At 42.7% G+C, this 23,055-nt stretch overlaps 1 protein-coding gene across 4 annotated transcripts in view; it reads right to left on the bottom strand.

Moving 5' to 3' along the window:
• Positions 1 to 204: 204 nt before the first annotated feature.
• The window catches only part of CNTN5 (contactin 5), a 3,369,946-nt gene continuing 3,347,095 nt past the window's right edge, over positions 205 to 23,055 (bottom strand). For all 4 annotated transcript variants that reach the window (XM_085621430.1, XM_085621433.1, XM_085621431.1 and 1 more), the window contains one exon: positions 205 to 1,162. In XM_085621430.1, coding sequence (XP_085477556.1) covers positions 1,062 to 1,162 — 101 coding nt within the window. In that variant the 3' untranslated portion in view covers positions 205 to 1,061. The remainder of the gene's footprint in view (positions 1,163 to 23,055) is intronic.

Below are 23,055 nucleotides of genomic sequence, written 5' to 3'. Positions count from 1 at the left end.
GACTTAAATGTTGCTCCAAATCTTTTTTTTCTAAATCTCTACTTTGAGTAAGAACCTTTCCCCAGAGAATATAGTCCTCAGATTAGCTTGGAACGTTTTCATATAAATTCAGGAGCTTTGTCCATTTCCCCATCGGCGTCTCAATGGAATCTTATATCGTGCAATTTGATTCATACAGTAAAAATAAAAAAATATTACAATAAAATTGTCAAAAACTTTTTAATTCAATTACTTTTGCACTGTGCGTCAAGTTAATCTCCATTTTCAACTATTAAAAATAAACATTTATTTTGCAGTTAAACAACACTCAATCAAAAACAACATTACGTGTTTGTTTGAGCTTATAGTTTGAAGTCACTGAATAATTCAGCATACTCCACGAGGAGGGCAACAGCTTCTCCTACTCCATTGGTTACATCTTTGTCCAGAAGGTATTGCGAATGTCAAGCTGATAGATAGGATCATTTCCTCTGTGATAAGACACCCTAACCTCCATCATCGAAAACTATAGCACTTATCGATACAAGGGCTTCACAACAGGACATGTTGTTCTTCCCCACTGTAGTTGTGGGTACATGCAGCCTGCCTTCAGAACACAAACACACTAGACGTGTACAGTCTCTAGCAAGCCTCTTTGTTTAACAGATGCACTAGATACCACCGCTGGTGCTGACTAATGGCACACACTCAGGATCATCAGATACAAAACCAAAATTGCACATTTTTTTTTTTTAGAAAAAGGAAAGAGTACAGTTTATAGTTGTGACTTTTCCTTACAAAAGTTAGGTACACACAATCTGCATATTTTCAAGGGCAGGAGACATTTCCTTTCCGAGGTCTTTGTAGATTTTACAAAAAAGTAAAAGGAGGCAAAACCCAAAGAGTGGTTAAATCTTTGTTCCAATGCTCCTCTGTGTGCGCTGCGCATTGTCTCTAGGTCTTCTTTGACTGCTGAGGTGCTAGCTCCAGGATCCAAGTTCTTCAGCTACAGGAAGTTCCACCCACTGATGTTCTCAAGCTAAAGCGAAATGAAACAAAAGAAACAGAAAGAGTCTAGGACTTCACCAGTTGGTTGATGGAACCACCAACGCCAGTAACAATGTGATCGATGTCGGCGACGATATATTATGCAAAGTCGTTTGGGCGTTTGTCACTTTCTCCCCTAAAATATAAAGAGAAATTAAGCAATTAGACCCAGGAATGGAAAGTCATGTTTACAATTATCTCAGTACATTTACAGTCAAAAAATATAACAATCCTGCGTAGTCCTAAAGGAAAAAGTGTGCAAAATAATTGTTCCCTTTTTCAAGCAATGAATTCTTTCCATACACAAATAAAATTAAAGTTGTACTATAAAATGTATGAACATAAACTGCAGGTAATTAGGTAATACAAAATTTCAAAGAACGGATTGTGTAAATTATGAACACAAAGGTATCCCTTGCCAAAGCGGATCCCCAGACTCAGGTCGGGGTCAATATGGACGGTTAAAAAGGACTTTGATAAGAATTCTTGAAATCCACCCATAGTATGGCTTGCTGCTAGGGACAATTTAAGCTTGTTGGCTCCCTATCCAGCCAGGTTGGGTATCAGCTTGACTGAAAAAACGTGTTCTTATGATCAAATATTAGCAGTGATACACGTTTTGCACAAAGTTGCACATTGTACAGGCCTCTGAGAGCTTCCCATATCAAGCATTCACATTTCTGCACTTTTTTGCATAATTTTGCACATTGTGTAGTCTTCTGACATTTTTTTTATTAGCGCAATGGGAAGCTAAACCCAACCAGGGTTAATTGGCTTTCACTTTGTGGCTACTGAGCATACACGAAAGAAGATCTGCAAGGCTGCACTTTATGCGCTACTTTGCACACACTGGTAATCTCAGAACTAGCTAAATTGCACTTGTGCATACTGATTATATAGGATCGGTTATTCTCCTCCTCATTTGGTTTATTTATTGTGATTTCAACTGCGTATTTTAATAATGTTTATGGTTTTTATAGACTAAGAAAAAACACGTATTACCAAAAAAATATAAACAGCAATGCTGTCCTTTTTCCTCCAATACTATTGTATATGTGTAATAACACAACAAATGCACAATAAACCCCACTCAAGGCTTTGACTTTTGTAACTCATGGCCCCTCTTCATACTCGACAACTGGAATTACACACACACCACTCCACTCATAGTTATATATATCAACAAGAAGGTCTTAGTAAAGAAAAAAGAGCAAACATTGAAGTTGTGAACGATTTTTGTATTGGGCAAAGAGCAAAGTTAAATAAAGTGTAGTCAGCAATGTGATGCGCTTCGATTGCTTTGACTTGGCCATGGGCAGGGTTCTTTACTGCATCAGGTTTTTCCTTGCACTTTATGTAACTTTCTTCTTTGCACAATAGAAAAATATTTTACAACTTCAATATATATTTAGGATGCAGGAGCTCTTTGTTTCTTTAATAAGAACTGTGTGTTGTGAGATTATAGGGGGAGGGGGCTCACGCATACCAGCACCAACACTACCGAAGTGCGCACAGACCAAAAGTTTACTTTACAACTATATATTTAAATATATATGTATATGCATGCATATCAAGACTGCGAAAATAATGTTTCCCAATACCATGTTATTTAGAGCAACTGTACTAATAAAGGCATTTCACACATTTACAACTACTGTAGAAAAGTGGATTATTATTTTTTTTCCCCACAGTACAGGAAAACTGACTTGAGAAAAACACTTTTTACCGTCTCTCAGGTTGCATAGAACAATTACTTTACACAGGAAAGGACTCTCCATTTAGTCACAATAGGGACATTTATTATTTTTTCATGCAATGCAGTGACCAAAGTTGCTGTGTTGTGTGAAAGGAACAGTGCATGACAGCAGCATATATACAAAGATATGGCATAGTTGCTCTCTTTGCATAATCCAAAGATGTCTGCGTGAGACTAGCATAGGTCCGGTATTGGAAGGATACCCTTCCAATACAAATACTATGCTCAGGCCTACTTTTTATTTTTACCACTTTGTATGTGTGCTGTACAGTAGAGCAAACACGCAAAGCTAAAAAAGTTTGGTGAAAAAGAGTTTCTTCTCCTTCTTTGCACCTAACCAAAAAAAGGGTAAACACAAGTGTAATGAGATAGGGGTTTGTGCCAAACAAAGGATGGTTGCATCGGAATGCCCTTGTACCATCCATAGAACACCACCTTGATTCAAAGAGGCACAAATAGTGCAAAGCACTACTTTCAGCACTGTCCAAAGCAAGAAAACATTTTGCACCGGAAAGTAATTTCCAAGCCAACACATCGCATTTGTTGTCCTCACTTTCGGGATTTTGCACTAATGCAAAGTGTAGTTACATTTGGCGCGAGGTCTCATCAATGTGATTTTACCACAATGCACAAATGTAATCCCTCTCATTTAGTTTTCAGTATTGTGGGACAAACCCTCCAGATATACTTACATTTTTAGCCTCTTCATGACCACTCCAAGCACCCAGCGGCGGCTCCTCCCCAATGGCGGAGGAGCGTTGTCCCACTGCCTAGATCAGAGCCAGCAAATGTAACATAAAACTAAGTTCATGCATCGTTTTGTTTTGCATTTGCCGGCTCTTAGCCAGCGCTGCAGGGAGAGGCAGGAATGAGGCATGGGAGGGGGAGGAGGAGTGCTACGTGCACTCTACTCCCTAAATGCTCTTGTGTGTTTGGCCGGCCATCTCAGGCCGAGCAAAACACATATGCACACTTAGGTTTCTCCAGCCCAGCTGCATTGAGCAGCCGTGCTGGAGAAAACCCCATACACTACCTGGCCTGAGTGAGGCGTCTTTCTAGCCCGCTCTGGCCAATCCCTGTGCTGCTCTGCAGCACGGGGATTGGATGGGAGTCTGTTCCAGAGGCTGTTTGGACCCAGGAAGAGGAGAGGCGGTGCAACGCGACACTGGGGGCAGCAGGTGGCTAATGGTATGTTTTTAAAAAAAACACTATTATTTCTAACACCCCGTGCGAACACCCTCCCGAGCTCCCTCCACCTGCCTCACCACCCTTTATTTGTGGCGGCTGCCACTACAAGCACCTGCTAATTTGTCTAAACCAGTTGAACTCATTATAACAAATAACAAAAATCACAATTGTTGGTCATTGTGATATTTATTTTGTATTTTTTCTCATAAAAAGTAGGGGTGGGCGGAACTAGCAGAGTTTTACTCGGCTGAGTTCCATGGAGTTACCTTAAAACTCCACAAGGGGACATTATAGTTAACAAACAGAAGTTTTTAAAACTTAGAAATTAACACAAAAAAAAAGGTTACAGGGACGTTATACTTGGGTTCAGATTTTATACACACAAAACCATAGAAATTCAGCAGTGATAGAGTATTATCTCAAGTAACTATAACTCGTGCCCTAAGCTAACTATAACTTACGCCCCCACCTTTCACAGCTTTTTCGTTAAAATTTTTCAGCAAATGTTGCAGTGATATTATCAATGATGTCATAGAAGATGTCATGAGTGATGTAATATGTGGGGTAATTAGCAGCGCATGGCGGGGGATAGTTGGTGGGAACAATTCCCATATCACATAACGCCAGGGGGTGACAGCTGAACTTGAGGGGTAGGAGGAGACCAGCACCCCTCACAGTGCCATGAAGCGTTGTGAGCTTTCCTGCTTCATGAGACATTTGGCAGGAACTATGAGTCCCATATCCCTTAGCATCAGGAGGAACCAGCAGAACACAGGGTTGTGGGGAGATCAGCACCCCTACATCGCAATAAAGTGCGGTGAGCTCGTCCACTGTGCTGAACATTTGGCTGGGACTACGAGTTCCATATCACTTAGCGCCAATAGCCGCCAGCTGAACTCGAGGGGGAGGAGGAGAGCAGCACCCTTGACAGAGCCATAAAGCATGGCGAGCTCTCCCGCTGCGCAGGACATTTTTCAGGAACCTTGAATCCCATATTCCCTAGCACAAAGAGAAGACAGCTGAACTCGAGGTGGAGGCCGAAACCAGCACCAGTCACAGCTCAGCTGCTTTGCGGGACATTTTGCAAGGACTACGAGTCCCATATCATTTAGCACCAGAAAGCTCCAGCTGAACTCGAGGGGGAGGAGGAGACCAGCAACCCCCACATAGGTATAAAGCGCAGCAAGGTCTACAGTTGTGCGGAACATTTGGCGAGGACTACGGACTCCACATCCCTTAGCGCCAGCTGAACTCGAGGGGGGATGAGGAGACCAGCACCCCCAACGGCACTATAATGTGCAGCGAGCTCTCCTGCTGCACCAGATGTGCCTGGTGAAAGCCCAGGTCAAGGGCAGGCCTGTCCTGCACCCATCTGAGACAGGAAGAGACAGGGCAGGGCCCACTCTCTTTCACCTGTCCTTCCCATCTGAATTAGTCCTTCATCAAGTCAGGCACTCAAAGTGCTTATTATCCTATGACCTTGAATTTATTACACCTGCTGGCCTGTACCGTTGTCTGGTCTGAGCTAAAAGTCAGCCACATGTACGATACTTGTGAGTGACTAATGCTTCAACAAACTCAAAATGGGGAAACGTTTTGCACTGGAATCTACCAAAGATCCTTCAAGTTCAAAGAAAATCCGAAAGAGTGCTGGGACTAATTGTACTTTGGATGACATAGATTCACTCATTGAAGAGGTTGAGTTCCATCTTAAAATACAAAGAACCTATCTAGGCAGTTAAGTCGAGCCACAAGGCAGTGCCTGAAATGTTTAAATGTAAAAGGGTAAGGAAAGGAAGCGTAAATCCAACCGAGGGTGGTACACTTGTGTCTTCTTTTGGACTAAATGCCCCTGTCGAGAACACAGCTCTTGTTAGGTCACCACTGACTGGGAAAGTTCCCCTTTCTCCTAAAATTGTTCTTGCCATTAACATTCCCTGCCATTATAAGTATGCACCTTTAGAAGAACCCATCCATGTCACCTTTTGCAGATACCGAGCAGGCCGCTATGCGGTCCTCTGTCCAAGTTACTAATACCTGTAATACCAGGTCTACAGAAGGAGGTGGACTAGGCTCTCTGCACTTTAATTTATATAAACTCAAACTTCTAGTAGGAAAGCTTATTAGTAGAATTGGTGACCTGAGGTAGTTACAATCCAAGGTAAATTCCCACTGTAGATGTAGGGCAGAAAATGCTCCAAGTGGGATTCTCAAACATTGGACTGATGACTTTGATACAAGCAAGGCCTTAATGTCCATTGATTCCCCTTCAGAGGTACACACTATGGCCCCAATTGCTTCTTTGCTTAGCCTAGATCTTTTAGATGGGGCTAATTTGAGTCCCCTTATGCCAGCATCAGTTCCTCGCATTACTAACGACCATGAGAATAACTTTCCTAACATGATCTACAAAAGAACTTTACAGTGGCCAGCCCAGGTGAGATGTCATGCCAGACACCCAAATGTTTATTCATGAGACTGAGGAGGTTTGGTTTTACCAGGGAACTTATGCATCAGATAGTCCATCATCAAGAGTGGCACTTCTCCCCATGTGGTGGCACCTAGTGGGGCCAGTAAGGTAGCGTACATGACCACTGTGCCCAAACATGCCCAACTGCATTTGAAGATTCAGAATCATTAGGTAATACGGTCATACACTGGATTAGAACCAAGAGTAAATGTTTATCTGTAATAAGATCTGATATTATGCATGTCAAATGCTGTCCATTGGGTATGACCCGGTACAAATTTATTTCTGTGATGTTAAAGGATACGGTACTGGTTGACAGATTCATTATCTTAGAATTATGCATTTGTCTGCTAGTTGGGCCTCTTTCCACTGCTATTAGGATTAGGTTACACCCTACTTCTGGCCCTGAAGCATTCCCTCAACTAGGGCCATGTAGCTATCCTTTGGGTACTCTTGCAAATGTTGGATTGGTGGGGTTGAGTACTGATGCCATTGATTGACTGAATCCCCTGACACGTAACCTGCCCAGCTCCACAGAATTAGGTACAAATTGTAGAGTGGGTACTTAGGAAACCAGTTCATGCACTGCCACTGTGACAGTGATGGAGGTGGGGTGTCTGGACCTTGAGTCTTTTAAAGGATTTGATGGGAAGAATCAAGATGTACCCACACTCAGGCAAAACATAGGCCCAGGGATAAACCAGATAGTGAGGCTAGCTCCTCGATAACCAATTTCTCTATCATTTCTTGGAACCTGGCTGGCATAAACTCAAAACATTTTGATGTTCAATGGGGCTCCTATATAGAAACTTTGTATCTGTTTATATACCAAGAAACATGTTCTACTGGAAAGGTACATCTTAATGAGTTTACCTCTTATAGCATAGAGAATATACCACCTTGTGAATCTGGTTGCGCTTCTGGAAGGCTATTGGTTTTGATTGTACTCCACTTAGGCACTTAGGCACTTTTCTAATATAGTTTTCCAGTTATCCTCAACTGTAGTCGGTAGGGGGCCTACTACAGGGGTTTACTGGAGTAACATTAATTATGTTCTTGTCGATATAAATCTATTGCCCCTACCTTATGATATGAAAATCGACAACTTATCGATAGTGACCGTAACTCTTTGATTACCACTTTTAAGGGTGCTGCCTTAGGCAAGGCACTTGTTTTGAACTACACGGAGGTGCCACTTCCTTTGCTATCTGGCGATCATCAAGGAGTTTCTTGGCCCCAAGTCTTGTCCAACCTGAACCTGATGTCTGAGATTTATTATTAGTTCTTTGAACACACAGCTAATTTTAATGGAAGTCCTGAAGAGGATAATCCTATAATGGAAATCCTTGCTAAGTTGTTCCCCAAATTGCATGAGCTGTTTTATAAAATGTAATGAAATTAGAGGTGGTGAGATGCACACCTACCATCTTTCCTTTTTTATACAAGTTTAAATTGATTCCACTTTAACGGCGTGCAAACTTGTTCTGTGCTTCGCCTCTTACGCTGCATTCAAAACAAATCAATGGGGGAACCACCCCTGGTTCCACCAAGCTGCACAGCCATGTCGCAGTATGAATCCAATGAATTAAATTCAACCATATTTTTAACTTCCTTTTCTCCATATTTTTATCCAAATGTTTCTCATCGTTTTTAGCTATTCCTTCAATTCGTTTTATCCATACCATTGCTTCTACGAGTATATTAAATCAAACTTCAGGACACAGGTTGGGTCCATATGTCATGATGTTTATTAAAAGAACCCAATGCATTTCGGGGAAAAAAGATCCCTTTGTCAGGGGCATCTAAAACATACTATAAACAAAATGACATTTAACCCATCATCATTCACATTATCATTATAATATATATTTTACCAATCACCATACGTTTTTTATTTCTCCAAGATGCGTGGAAAAATAAACAGTACATACAACTATGCATGTGTCCATGTCTGGTTATAGAAAAATTTACACTAGAAAATACCCAATTGAGCACCCATATCCGCTTCCGCATTCAAGCTGTTGTTCAGTATACTATGTAGCCTGTTTTCCCTTTTTCTATCTTTCCCCTCTATTCTTTTAGGCAATGTTACTTATTTCTTAGTTTAGCAGTGATAAGAATTGCAGCAAGCCATTAGATCACTTTCTCACTCTCAAAACAAATAGGCTAGATCTCAGGACAAACAAATGCCTTAGAAGGCGACGAGAGCCTGGGAAGACAAAATGCAGCACTACCTAGTTCATGCTGCTAGGACAAATAATAATGTGTTCTGGCAAATATTGTCTCATAGAAGCTTCAATAAAACCCATTCTGTTTCATACTATATCCAACCAGACAAATGGGTTTCCCACTTCACTTCTGTGTACGCCAAGGCTGATATTGCCAATTCACCTCAGGCTAATGTGTCGTGGTTTAGACTAGCGTTGATTCTCCTAATGCAAGCTGCCCTGTAATCTTTAGTCTTTCCAACACTAAAGGAGCTATAGACTGCCTTAAGTTGGCAAAGGCCCATGGCCTTAACAAGATCCCTGGTGATCTGTTTAAATCTGAGTCCCCTATATGGTATAGCTATATTAATCTCCTGTCCAATACCATTGCAGCTGGATGTGAAATTACTGACACCTGGAAGGGGGTGGAGATCATTCCAGTCTACAAGAAAGGCGATAGTGGCAAGCCCTCCAACTATCGCCCATCAGCCTTATCGATAATTTACAGATGATCTTTGCCAGGCAGGTACAAGACAAACTACTAGATTGGACGAGTGAGCATTATATAATCACCCAGTACAAGCTGTTTTTAGTGCTAAAACCAGCACTGTTGATCAGGTGTTATGAACTGCCACCTTGTACTAGAAATATGACCTGCTTAACAAACTAAATCTTTATGCGCCGTTTGTAGACTTATTTTCAGCTTTTGATCTTGTACCTCTGGACAAGCTCTGGAGTGTCCTTGCTGGAAAGGGTGTTTCCCCTGAACTGGTTAACATCAAAATGTGATTGAACGATTTGCCAATTTTTCTGATCAGAGAGGGATTGAACTGAATGTTTCAAATGCAAAGTTTCTGGTATTTAGGAATTGACCCCCAAGGAAGTGTGCCATGAAGGTTGGCTCTAAGAAGCTGGAGCAAGTTTATAGCATTGATTATTTGGGGACAAAATTGTCTGACATAGTTGCTTGGGAAACCCAACTAAACAAGAGTTCCTTACTTATACTACATAGGTCTAAAGCAATTGCACGTATGCAGTTTAAAACCAGCTCATGTTCAATTTCCAAAGCCTTGGAAAAATACATATCTTAGTATTCTGGCGGTGGTTTTAAAGACTCACACACACTTTATTCACATCTTCACTTTAAAAAAAAAACCACTCCGCTGTAAACAGGCATCGGAGCACACCTAGGAGGCGCTCTGCCCCCTAGATGGGAACCCAATGATGAAGCATGCCACCAACTAGGTTGGTGTATGAGGGTTCTTTTAAAAACCTAATGGGTTTTCTGTAAAGGAGAATACTTTATGACCATACACTTATTGGTCTGTCCAAGTTCACCCTGAGCTCATTCTCAACGTTTACTGAGCAAGTCTTAGGGACTCGAACAAGCCCTATCGTTCCCTCCTCTCTCTTGATCGATATGACTTTCGATGATTCACATAAATTGGTTAGTGCAGATAATAGATTCATAAGATTCCTAGGCTCATTTCTATTATGTACACCTATTCTATCGTTGTTCTAGAACACAGGGCTAAAAAGAATATCTGACTTAGAAAAATTGAAGCCCTTGATCTATTGGCTAAGGCTGTGGTCCACCCCCAAGTTAATTTACTATAGGAATTGTCTAAAGGAAACAATGAGCTTAGCAAATCCACACATACTTTCCTGGCTAAAGCATGTCTGTATTTGGTTTATCAAACAAGGTCTTACAGGGGTCTGGGACAACCATTAAAAAAACTGAAGTTTTAAAGTCACATTATTGTACTTTTGTTTATGACCAATACATCTTGCTTGGTCAGTTTAACCAACCAATTTTTTTATTTCAAAACTGTTATCCAGTTTGTAACATTCTTAGACAATATTATACACCATCGTGCAAAAAAGTTTATACATAAAATTACCAATAGGGAGCCTACCACTCAATGCCCTGTGGGTAAAATGGCAGAATGGTGTGACACACAGCATTTGCCTGGCCTGTGGCATCATCCCCAAAATTGAGGAACATATATCGTTCTGCTGCCCAGTGTACCGTTGTATGATGGGAGAGGTGTGGTGCAGCGGCCAGAGTGGCTGACTTCCGAGTACGGGGCTTACGTTTCGATCCTCGGGACTGGCGGCAGTTCAGCTCAGCATCATGTGACTCTGGGCAATAGCTCACTTAATCTCTCCGATGGCTCCCAGTGCCTTGAAACCTTAAGAGGTGATATGTTCGCGCTTTACAAAATATGGATTATTAAATATGGTTGTGCACAATATAAGTGGATTCGACCAGTGTGCTTGAACATAGGGACCAGGAGACACCATGTTGTCGTCAGAATACTGAAATCTGATATCGCCAACTCCACAGTTTTCACCGTCAGTCATTTCCTGTGGGGTGTGTGGTAGAAGAGGGGCAAGCTACTAGCCTAGCATGAATCATCACCTCAGGATGAAAGTTAGGGATCTTTTAGCAATATTATGATTTAGTCACTCACAATACGTTGCCCCTTCTTCCCACTGTACCTTGCTCGACTTGAAGAGAACATAGATTGACTTTGGACCTTTAGCTATTTGTCACTTATGGCCTGTTGTATAATTACATCATGTGTCCTGTGTTTTATGTGCATTCTTGCATTTGTTTTAGTTAAATACAAGCATATTTTTTAAGAGATGCTATGTCAGAGTACATAAAAGTTTACTAATTCATCTGTGTCTTTCATGAGAATTTGCCTTCCTCCCAACTCCGTCAAGAAGAAAACATGCACACGAAGATAGGAGAAATCACCCACTTAATGTGTTGGGCCTCTCTCAACCAGGAAACTCAGGGCGAAGTGTTTCGGCCCCTTTCGGCAGATAAAGAGCTTTTTCAATCTTAAAGACTCCATCTTAATGACTGCTTTATAATAGAAAAGTCTTAAACATAAACAAAATAATTCAGAAGCCCTCATTATCTGTTGTTTACTACTTAGGTCACACAGGGAGAAGTATATACATTCAGCTTGTTCAACACCGTTCATAAAAATTATAATGCTTGTGAAAAAATGCGAAAGAGAATTATTTCGTCATTTTATGTGCATCTAAATCACTCAGAATAACGTCAGCTGATTTTCTATCGTACAAATCGTGTCGCCTTTTAATTGCTGGCCAAATACCTCATTCTTTAATGAAAATGTTGCTTTTAAGCTCACCGGTAGTGATTCAGTGTGCGTAATACTCACATTAAATGGAATGTTGCCATCTATACTATGATGACCACAGCCCGGAGCTTTAAATATTTATGTTATCTGATTTAATAAAAAGGGTGACTCTTCACTTCATGAGAACAATGGCCATCAAATAGTGAGCTGCCAGTACTAATTACATAATGGACCTAACAATTTATGAACAAGCAATGTATGCATTTTTTTAAAAACAACATTTCTCCGGTCCAAGGAACGCTGGCCCCCAGGGGAAGTGAGGGTTGCAGACTAGTCTTCCCCCGGGGTGCTTTGTGCTAGGTGGGAAAGAAAATGTGAGGGGACGGGGAGGGTGTTATGGAAAGGTGTCAGGAAAGGAGTATCCGGCCTCTTCCTGAGACCAAGCACCACTGGGAGGGGTCTTCAAAAGTTAGTCTTCCTGCCCACCCTACATGTTGTAGGAGAAATGGTAGGGAAAAGGTTAGTTACAGCGTTGCCAGTGTAGGACAAGTTGCAGGGCATAGGCAGTACTTTGGAGGGGTGGGGAGCCACATATGGGCAGATCCACCCCTCTGGGGGAGGGTGCACAGGTGACTTAGAGCAGTGCGTGGGATGCAGTGAGCAACAGAAGAAACTTCAAGAGGGGAAGTTTGGAGGACAAGTGAAGGAGAGATTGGGTATATGGAATGAGGTCAGCGAGTGAAAGGGGAAGGAGTGAAGCAATTGAGATGGTGAGTTGCAAATGATGCGGGGAGAATTAAACTGTATGGTCAGGAGTTATAGAAGGAATTATTTAAGGTTAATAAAGTTCATTAGTATGTTTGCAACCTTGTCCTAATAAATGGCCTTTTACGCTTCAATAACAGCTTGGAGTGTGGTTATTGCACGATGTAGTTGATTGCATCATGCATGTCATGCCGCCTTTTAGTTACCGGCTCCAACGCCTCATTCTTGGATGATGGTCTTCTTCAGGCTTACCCGCAGTCCAGATGTTAACTTTAAATACTTTGTTACCCTCAATCATGTATTAAAACTCTGCCAGAGCACGCGCAGGCTGTTTAAATATCTGTGAGTTTTGCTATTAGAAAATAGGTGGTTCTAAAACAAATGTACATGTAACACACTCTATAATCACTGACAAATAAAATAATTGGCATTAATATCATTTTTGCCAATGTGTTAAAACGTTGATAACGATACATCCGACTATCTTATCTGTCCAGAGTGACACCCGAGTTTCATATCTGCCCGGAGTCACACCCGAGTATCATATTGCCTGGAGTCACATCCTCTTTGTGTTACAGTGACAACAGTCTAACTACTAGAAAAGCGACTCACTAATTGCAGGTTGCTAGCTGGGAGATATATTAATACTCTCTTTATTTTTCTCAAAATCTGAGTTTTAATCTATTGTATTCAGTAACTGTTCACATAGTACTTTGCTGGTTTTATAACCCAATAAAGTATTGACCGACTTGTCAAATAGCCTCAAAGTTATTAGCAAAACAGAAAACCTTTGGAAAGTCTGACCTAACTATTAATACACATTGGCAGCGCTAGCACCGGTAAGTTATAGTTAGTCAGACTTTCCATAGGAAGGGCATTTTCTGTTTCTTTAATACTTTGGTACTGTGTGATGAATTTGCACAAAACTTAAACAAATATATTCTTTGTGGGGCAATCATGGAAAGCTTATTGGTGATCGATCAGCTGTGACCCCAAAAAATAACAATCCAATAACAACAATCCTTATTGCCCCAGAAGGAACACCTTACAATTTTAAATAAGAAACAATACATTCACAATATTCAATTAAATTCTTACAATAAAAGCATTTCTAGTAACAAGAGAAAGCCCATAGAATTCCTTTGATAAGCAGTTTTACTCTAAATTTATGGTAATGAGAAAGTACTCGCCATTGCAAGTTCGGGAGTGTAAATAGCTCAATAAAGTGCTGATGTGTGGGCAAAATAGCAATATCTATCATTTCTCTCCATGTCCATGGCAATTTTCATTAAACTGTAGCAACATGGAAAGTTAGCGAAAGCCATGGCCGCTTTTTGTGTAATCATTAAAAAATATATAAATGGCAGCTATTATTCCAGTCTAATGCACCTAACAGTATAATCTCTATCAGCAGAAATAAGGAAAAAAGTGATGCTGACCAATGCTAGTCCAATGTGCAAACAGCTCAGTAAGGTGTCACTATTTATACAAGTTATATCCGAAGACGTTTTCATCAAAATATAGCAACTCTTATTCAGGCAGATAGGGCATCTGTCATCAATCAATCTATGACTACAGTCCTGTAGTGATTATTGCAGGTTACCAGTGTATGTCTGATTAGTAGACATACAGCCAATGAATAAGAAGCTACGAAATTGAAAATTACTTTATAATATGTCCTATGATGGAAGATTAAAGCACTCCTAGTAGGAATTATCCCATAGGATGTAACCAAGGGCAAAAGCCAACTTTTGAGAACTTTTATTAACTTGGGACAAAATAGCAAAAAGTGCATGATATCATCTTTCTGCCCAAAACATGCAGTCACATAGTTCACTTCCCTTGATGAGCCTTGGGCATCTTACAATATATTCACAGGTAGGAAAGGTAGCCATTTTGAACTTAATATATTATATAGGGTACATTTCTTTTCAAGGTGGAGCTGGTCCAAATAATGTTTAAACCCAGACTCCATCTCATAATCAAAGTAATCTGCCATTATGGTGCCTGCTCTTATCCTGGCCAGCTTGGATTCCCACTTTGAAATCCAATAGCGCTCTTCCACAATTTCCTATGTATCAGGACCCACATTGCCTGTATCAGTAAAAAAAAAAACAATTATAAATTAATTATTAATTTTCTTACATGTTTCAAACCAGTTACTTCCCCCACTGTTTTGTAGGTGTGTAAAAGCTTTACAACTTCTAGCTAGCCTAATCCAATACTGCACAATTTTTATTTCAGCCAGGCCTGAATTGTATTGAGACCAAGTTCCACATATAAGTTCAATTGTGATGTACTTGGTCCAAATCTTAACAAGCTATTAGGGAAGCAGTTTAAACTACCTGCAGCGCTTGTAAGTTACCACATACCCATAGCTCACCCCATAACAGCTACTGCTTTCCGTTTGTAGATTTGAAGTATGGTGCTAATGCAATGGGAACCTGCCTTTGTCTGAATTTAAGTATGGCCCTCGATGTTTGTTACAAAACAGTTCTGGCCTTCAATATCTGTTCCTTCCAACAAAGCTTCCTGAAGACACATATGCTCAAATACTCATAATATGTTACACTATCAATTTAATGTCCATGTACTATTAATATCCTATTTTAACTAGAAGACAGCTTCAATGGCCTGAGCTAGGTTTTTTTTCAAACAATTTACAGTTGGGGCCTTTTTATCGCAGTAATCCACGAACCTTTCCAATAATTTATGCATTGCATTTTCAGTTCTAGTAAACAGAAATGCGTCAACTATAAGGATATCAAGGGGGGTTTATTTTAGATTAGGATACAAAATCATTAATATAAATAAACTAAAAAGCAAGGGGGAACAATACTCATCCCTGTCTTACACCCTTTTTGATCAGGAATGTTTTGCTTCATTCACCCACAGGTCCATATCTAACTTTAGCTGCTTTACCAGTATAGAGGTCCATTATCGCCCTCAAGCTTGAACCCATGTCTCCCTGCTCCTTTAAAATTTGCCTCAGGTTTACCCGCTTAACAAGGTCAAATGCTGACTTCAGGTCAAAGAAAGTTAATAATAAGGATATCCTTTTAACAAATGGGTATTTATGGGCGATCATACATAGACAGAGCGCTTGATCTATAGTTCCTATTCTTGCCCTGAAGCAAGCCTGCGCCCCAGACAGAATATTTGCATTGTCCACCCAACCTTAGAGTCGGTTTATGCCTTTACCGAATATATTACCAGCCCTACCAAAAAAGAAATTGGTTTGTAACTGGAAGGACTCACATGGCTCCTGGTGGTAGGTAAGGCACAGGGCCCCTAGCCAACCCCTTTGGTGCATGGCTGAAGGCATGCACATTGGCAGTTGGCTTTCCCCCAGGAGGTTGGAGACTGGGCCTGGCATTGGGCCAGTCCATGTGGCCAACCCCTGCCGTGCGTGCTCAAAGACTATATGCAGCAGGGGTTAGCTGCCCTCTGTGGGTGTTGGGGACAGGCCCTTCAGCCAGGTCAGGCTCTGCAGTCAACAGATACTGAGCATGGTTGTTGGGAGAGGGTTAGGTGCAGGGCCTGACCTAGGCAAAGCAATCACAGACATGGTGGTGTGCTGAGCCAAGCAGGTCACCATCTGTGAGATAGCAGCCAATAATAGTATGTTGCAAGCTGCAACTTATTTCATGACGGTAGAAGAGGTATGTCGGATTACGGGCCACTACAATCCACCAGGTGGTACTGTAGATGAAAGAATAAAGAACCCTTGATCCACTGGCGTAACAAACGTTGAGGAGGCCCCCTTCAAGGTACATGAAGGGACCCCCCACTCCGTATTTAATATGGAGCTCTCAGGTCTGAGAACAGTGCTGAGGGGGCCCCCTGCAGCACGGGGTTTCCCCCTCACCGCAGGGGCTGCGGGGGCCTGTGTTACGCCCCTGCCTTGATCAGTTTCTCTGGAGTGCAACATTCCTTTGTTGTACTAATGTTATGATCAGGCTGGATTCCGCCCGTTTGATGTCTGCACCGGATGGCGGAGCGCGCTGTCATTGGGAATCGTTTGTTGATATATTATATGTATATATATATATATATATATATATATATTGTTAGATATGGGATTTCTGGCTGGCTAAGGCGTGCGCCAAAGCCAGGCAGAAACCACCACTCTAGTCAGGGCAAGGAAGTTACATGCCAAAGATAACCCCTGCTCACCCCTTTGGTAGCTTGGCACAAGCAGTCAAGCTTATCCCGGAGGCAATGTGTAAAGCATTTGCGCACGCACACAGCAACAACATCCCAGGCCCACCACAAAAGAAACTCCACACAAGGTTATATATAAAAATAGCCTTTGTATTATCATAACACATTAGAATAGTAAGCACATATTATACACTGTGCCAACTGGCACTGGCAATATTTACAAGGGATTATATACAATTGACAGGGCCAACTGGTCCATTGTCAGTACCATCACAAAGTGAACTTAGTAAATGTAGAACCTATCATAAACAGAGAACACTACCACTAACTACTGGTAACCACTGTACTTAGCATCAGCCTGTAACATAAACCACATTATGCACAGTATCACATTAGGCGCCATACGCATTGTACGCCAACCTCATCAGCATAAACACATTATGCAATTCTCTCACCAGTCTAAACGCATTGGACCCTAACCTCCTAAGTATAACTACATTAGGGAAAAACTCTCACTAGCATAAACCATAATAAGGGAACCAATCTCATAATCATAAAACACAATAGGAAGCATCAACATAGGTGCGTAAATCATTCTACAGAAATCACATTTCCTAGCACCCAAAATCACAGTAGGGCCTGGCGCCCTCTAAACCTAACAATCCCAACAGCCCCCTCTGGCCATCCCAAAGAGGCTCAAATGCCCGGTATCCCAAAAGTCAGGGCGCCCTGCCAATACAGCGAAAGTCAAGGGTGTGTAATCTGTGCAGGCCTAAATGTAGCAGCTGGCACTAAGTGCTGCGCAGCTGTGAGTGTCAGGGGTAAAGGAGTGCATCTCACTCCTAACTCAGGCATGTCCCCCAAAGCAAAAGAAAGACCTAAACGGTGCAGCTGCCCACTACTTGCTAGGCAGCTGTAAAAGTGAAGATGCGGCATGGGCTCTCACTGGCCCTTGAAACCAATATGCAAAACGTTGGAGCCATCTGCCTCTGAAAAGTAAAACATGCCCCTGTTGGAGCAACCACGGGCCCCTCTGGCCCTTGAAACAAATTATGCCCCATGTGGTAGCTGCCCTCTAGCCATCGGGGCAGCGGGAAACAAAGAATATGGGCATGGCACCTCGGTGCCCTCTGGCCCCTACGGGGCTTGGAAATGACTTGCCCCATCGTTGGACCCGCAGGCTCTGAAAATAACTGTGCCCCCGTTGGTCGGAGCGGCCCTCTGGCAGGTGGGGCCACCCAGAAAAGAGGCACTAGCACCCAACAACATGCCCAGGTTGGAGCGGCCCGCAATGGCGGGTTCGCTCACGGAAACCGACACGGTGCCCTCACTGGCACCACACTGCCCATCTTGCCCCGACTCACCGGGACTTCACCTGGAGCCGGCGAGGCTCCGGACGGCCTCAACTAACAGGAGCCCCACGAAGCACGCACAGACTTCCGCGCCGCCTTCTTCTCTTCTTGACCACTCTGTGGGCGCGGGGCCCGCCCCACGATGCTACCTGACTTCCGGTTTTGCAGCGCGGCGGTGAATACGAGGGGTAGGCTCCCTCCCAAGTTTAAATCGAGAGCGGGGTGGGCACCCGCTTTAATTATGGGCGATGTCGCGGGCTGGGCACCGGCTCACAAAATAATTAAATAAGCGGGGTAGGCACCCGCATATAGATACAAAGATAAGCGGGGTAGGCTCCTGCAATTAGGCACACCAGCGGGGTGGGCACCCGCTCGGTTTGGGGCAAAGCGCGGGGGAATCCCTACGTTGGGATTCCCTCAAAACAGGTGGCAGCTTCGCGCTGCGACGCCCACGCTCTCTTCCTGCTGGACAAATCATTAAAAGATAGCGCTCCCACGGCGCTGGAGGCAGAAAGAGGTCCTGGGTCCTGGAAAACAGGCTAAGTCCCAGGGCGCCAAAGTGTAGGCAAAGTCACCTGGAAATAAAAGGGCAAAGCATAAGGGTCCCAGGAAGAAGTCCTCCAGGCATCCAGGGGCTGGGCAGGGCCCAGAGAGACAAACCTTCCCCTGGGCCCCAGCAGCAGCACGCCCCTGGTAGTTTCAAGTAAAAAAAAAAAGAATATTTTCATGGGATCACAGCCCCTTCTTTTATACAGCATTTTCCTTTGTTCTGCAACTGTAGGGCCAGGGGAGAACCAGATACAACTGGTTCAGGAGCACTTTGTTTTGCTCGGCTCCCCTCTCTATTCACAGGACAGGCCAGGGACATCAGACGCACCACACGAGGTGGAGCCAGCATTGTGAAGGGAAGGCCCAGCCCCATTCAGGTCCCAGGTGTAACTCCTCCCTCCCATCTACATGCAGATCTCTCCATTCACCACCGGGCAGACTCACCCTGGCTCCTGGAATTCCCCAGCCCTCTCAGCTCCTGTCAATCACAAGCAAGACAGGCAATTCACATCACACAGCACACAGACATGCCAACTTCTAGAAGTGGCACTTCTCCACCAGTCACCATAAATCTGCGCACACACCATTGCGCAGCATTTATTCTCACGAGTTTGCACATACCAAACTCGCCCCTGCACTCCTCTCACATCAGGAACTACCATGGACACACAGATCCCCCATGCATTCCTATGGGAGGGCAGGCCAGTCTCACTAAATGTAATACAGAGCGCACGCACTTTACACTAGGGCACAGTGCTAAAGTGCCAATAGGCCTAAAACTACTAACACTACATAGGAAAAAATGCCAGGATAAATGCAAAAAGTTTAGGGGTGAACCTGCCAAAAGGGCCAGGTCCAACATATATATTTTTAAATATGTGTGGAACTGGCAGAAATGTCATGTGACCAAGACTTCGAGAGAGGTCAAAACGCGTCTTGTTTGCCAAAATAAACCCTTGAATTTGCACCTTCACACCAGAGTGGCTCGCTTTTTCCTGCTGGAAACGCAGGGAGTCTCTTCTGGATATATATATGTGAGAGAGAGAGAAAACGTGTAGTTAATGTTAAGTCAAAGTTTCAATTGAAAAGGCATTTTTTGTTTTCTTCATTACTTGACATTCATCAAGTGGGGGTCAATCAAAAGGGAGGTCCCAAAAATGGCATCTACAATTTTAACTTACAGAAAAAGGCTTAAGATAATTATATCAAAATTGGCATATAAGTAGAAATTTGCCTTTTTCTTGGCTTCATGTAATACCCTGCTATAGTTTTTAAGAAAATATCATTTTAAAAAGTGTTTTCGTGTGGCCAGGAAAAGGATACATTAAAGAGATATCTGCACTTTCTTTCTATTAAGTTCAGCAAACTGGTATTTTGTATATCCTACGAGTCCAAAATGAAAACAATATTCAAACCTGATTGGGTTAGGAAACTTTTTGATTCCGTAATATTCAAGGCCAGGTTCAAGTACCCAAAGCTCTCAAACTGGCTGGTCAAGAGAATAAACTCTATTGTTTCCACCATTATATGAATCAGAGCTTTGGCCCTAGAGTCCCGAAGACAGATTGAAACGAGTCAAAAGGGGGCAGAACTGGCATCCCCTGACCTCTATCATCAGCTAGGAGAGCCCCAAAAGGGCTTCCCTAAAGGAAAGAAAATTCTGTACCACCCCAAGTAGGTTGGATACAGGGCCTGGCCGAACCCCTAAGCCGACCCCTGCTAAGCATGGCCTAAAGCTGTGGTTGGCCATCGATAGATTAGCGCAAGCAACAAGGACGTTCCTAGCAGTAAGTGATGAATACAGCTGTACATTTAGAAATTGCAAAAAACCTTAATAGGTCCCATGTTACTCTGTCGCCTTGGAAGAAATATTATTAGTATATTGCTTTATCAGAAACAGGTCCATAATGTTGTCAGATCACCAGTTAATTGGTATTACTTTGATTATAGTCACAAGTATTTCTGGTCTAATTTTCTTGTCCACTTCTAAGGACTTGAAGCCTCTGGAATTAAAGTCCTACTGTAGAGCACAGTAGGTCACAGTCGACCAGTACTCTCCCATTGCAACTGGATCAAGTCCTTACAGGATTTCAGTGCCTTTCATCACAAGTTCATGAGGGGTTCTTTTAAGGGCAGCAGCTACCTTTGACATCAGAGGACCCTCTCTGACTACAAACATCACAGGAACTTCTTCACATAACTGGCTTCCAGGAAAAATTCCCAAGCAGGCCAAGCAAACTGTCTGTAGCAGAGTAAAGTTTGTATGTCCTTGATCAACTTTTAAATAAGCTGGTTCCAGCAGGAGAATCTAAGTTGCATGATTGAGGAGCTGTCCTATATTTCTTCTAAAGATTCAATAACAATATTTTCTTTTGCTGTATATTTCTTTATTTCTTTATCTCACAGAAAAGAAGTTGAGCAGAACATTCTAAGTTCCCACTGGTAGAGGAGATTGTACTTCACGGCCACATGATTAGCATATCTTGAACGAGACAGGGTCTTCTACACTAGTACAGTTAATTTAACAATCGATCTAGTAAAATGACAAACCAATCAGTACCATTATATTGGCCTTAATAAGGCCACATCCTATGTTATAGGGCAATGCTGCTATTTGTATCTTTCTTTGTTGCACTGGAGAACCAGTTGTTTACTACTTTTCAGTATAAAAATCAGGCCAATCTGGATCATAAGCATAAACCACTTTGTAACATCCCTTTTGCATGAATTACATGAGCATTAGGGATTTGGGGCAAGTGTAGGAATGCACTTTTTTTTACACCGTTTCCCAGAATGTCGGTTTTTGTCATGGAGCTATTTTGTTGGAGTTTTGGTACTATCGGTGGTGAGAGCATGCTAAACAGGGGCGACTCCACCGTTTGAGCGGATAGTTAATTCATTACCATTTTATTTTCTGTCAACCCGTTCTGAACCAAGTGTCAGGACGGGGCAGGGCCCGCTGAGTGGAAGCAGTGTTGGGCTGCCTGTGCCCTAGTTTATAGTGCCACATAGTCCATGTGGCCATTGTCGTTTTGCCAATGTTAGCATGAGCCCATGGCAGACTGCTTTCTGCTTTGCACACATTACTATAGGAACATATGTTTGCTTTGTGCCACACTGCAACTTTCACACAGAACATACTGTTGCTTTTGTGTTCCGCTCTTTCCTGGGATTTAGTCTGAACACTGCAGAAAGGGTCGAACAACAATGCCCCTTGTTATTCTGTTCTGGTCAGGCCCTAGCACCTAGACAAAACACGCAGATGCAGCTGTTGTTTGGGAGCACATACTTTGGTCATATAGGTGTACACAGGTGGATCTTTCCAGAGAAGGGAGCGTGAGAGCACCTGTGATGTAGAATTTTCAACTATAGATTGAGGTACAGTGTCTGCTGCAAACACCCATAGATCTTCTGCTATATAATCATTTTGCCTCTTTAGAAAGGGAGGTAGGTTAGGCTATGCTGTCGTATACAATGACAGCACTTTTTATGGTATATGGATTACTTGCTATGCTAACCGTATTTGTGTTACACATTTTTCTACTTGTTGTGGCATATATACTGCATACTAGGGCACAATAGTTCAAATAAATATTTTAAACTTTTCTTGTGTCTCTGTCAGATCCTATTGTGGACCGGTACGATAGTGTGAGCGAAAGGGTGTGTCCTGCAACCGCGATTCCTAGGAGGGTAGGGGGTGTTGTGTTCTGGGGTGTCTAATCACTTGTTCCTCTGTGAGTGAGTAGGAGGGCCAGTGAGATACTATAGCCAGTCCGTCCCTGGCATTGTGGATACTCAGGTAGTAGGATTACTCAGTCCCTGCTGACTAAGGTTCTATGATCCCAAGCATAGTTTTTGTGACTTCACAGAATCCCTGCAACAATAGTGTGCATGTTAGAAATGGGATTTCTGGTTGGCTTTGGCATGCGCCTAAGCTAGGCAGAAACCACCACTCTAGTCAGGGCAAGGGAGTTACATGCTGAAGATAACCCCTGCTCACCCCCTTGGTAGCTTGGCACGAGCAGTCAGGCTTATCCCAGAGGCAATGTGTAAAGCACACACACACAGCAGCGACACACTAGGCACACTACAAAAGAAACTACACACAAGGTTATATAAAAAATAGCCTTTGTATTACTCATAAACACATTAGATCATAATCACAAATATACACTGTGCCAACTGGCAATAGGTCACACTTTATAGGGGATTATAAACACGACAGGGCCAATTGGGCCACTGTCAGAACCATTAGAACAGGTAAGTAATGAAACAACCAGTGACTACTGGTAAAATACTGTACTTAGCATAACTATATTATGCATAAACACATTAGGCATAAATCACATTAAGAAGTGTACCGTAGTATGCACATTCTCAGGGTCTTGTGCCCTACTAGCACCTCAGGTACTCAAAGGCTCACTGGCTTTCCTCTGGGGGCCTGTCTGGGCTGTCCCAAATG

This window comes from Triturus cristatus, chromosome 8, assembly GCF_964204655.1.
Source record: "Triturus cristatus chromosome 8, aTriCri1.1, whole genome shotgun sequence".
NCBI classification, from domain to species: domain Eukaryota; kingdom Metazoa; phylum Chordata; class Amphibia; order Caudata; family Salamandridae; genus Triturus; species Triturus cristatus.
This window is presented reverse-complemented; position numbering and strand designations above follow the sequence as displayed.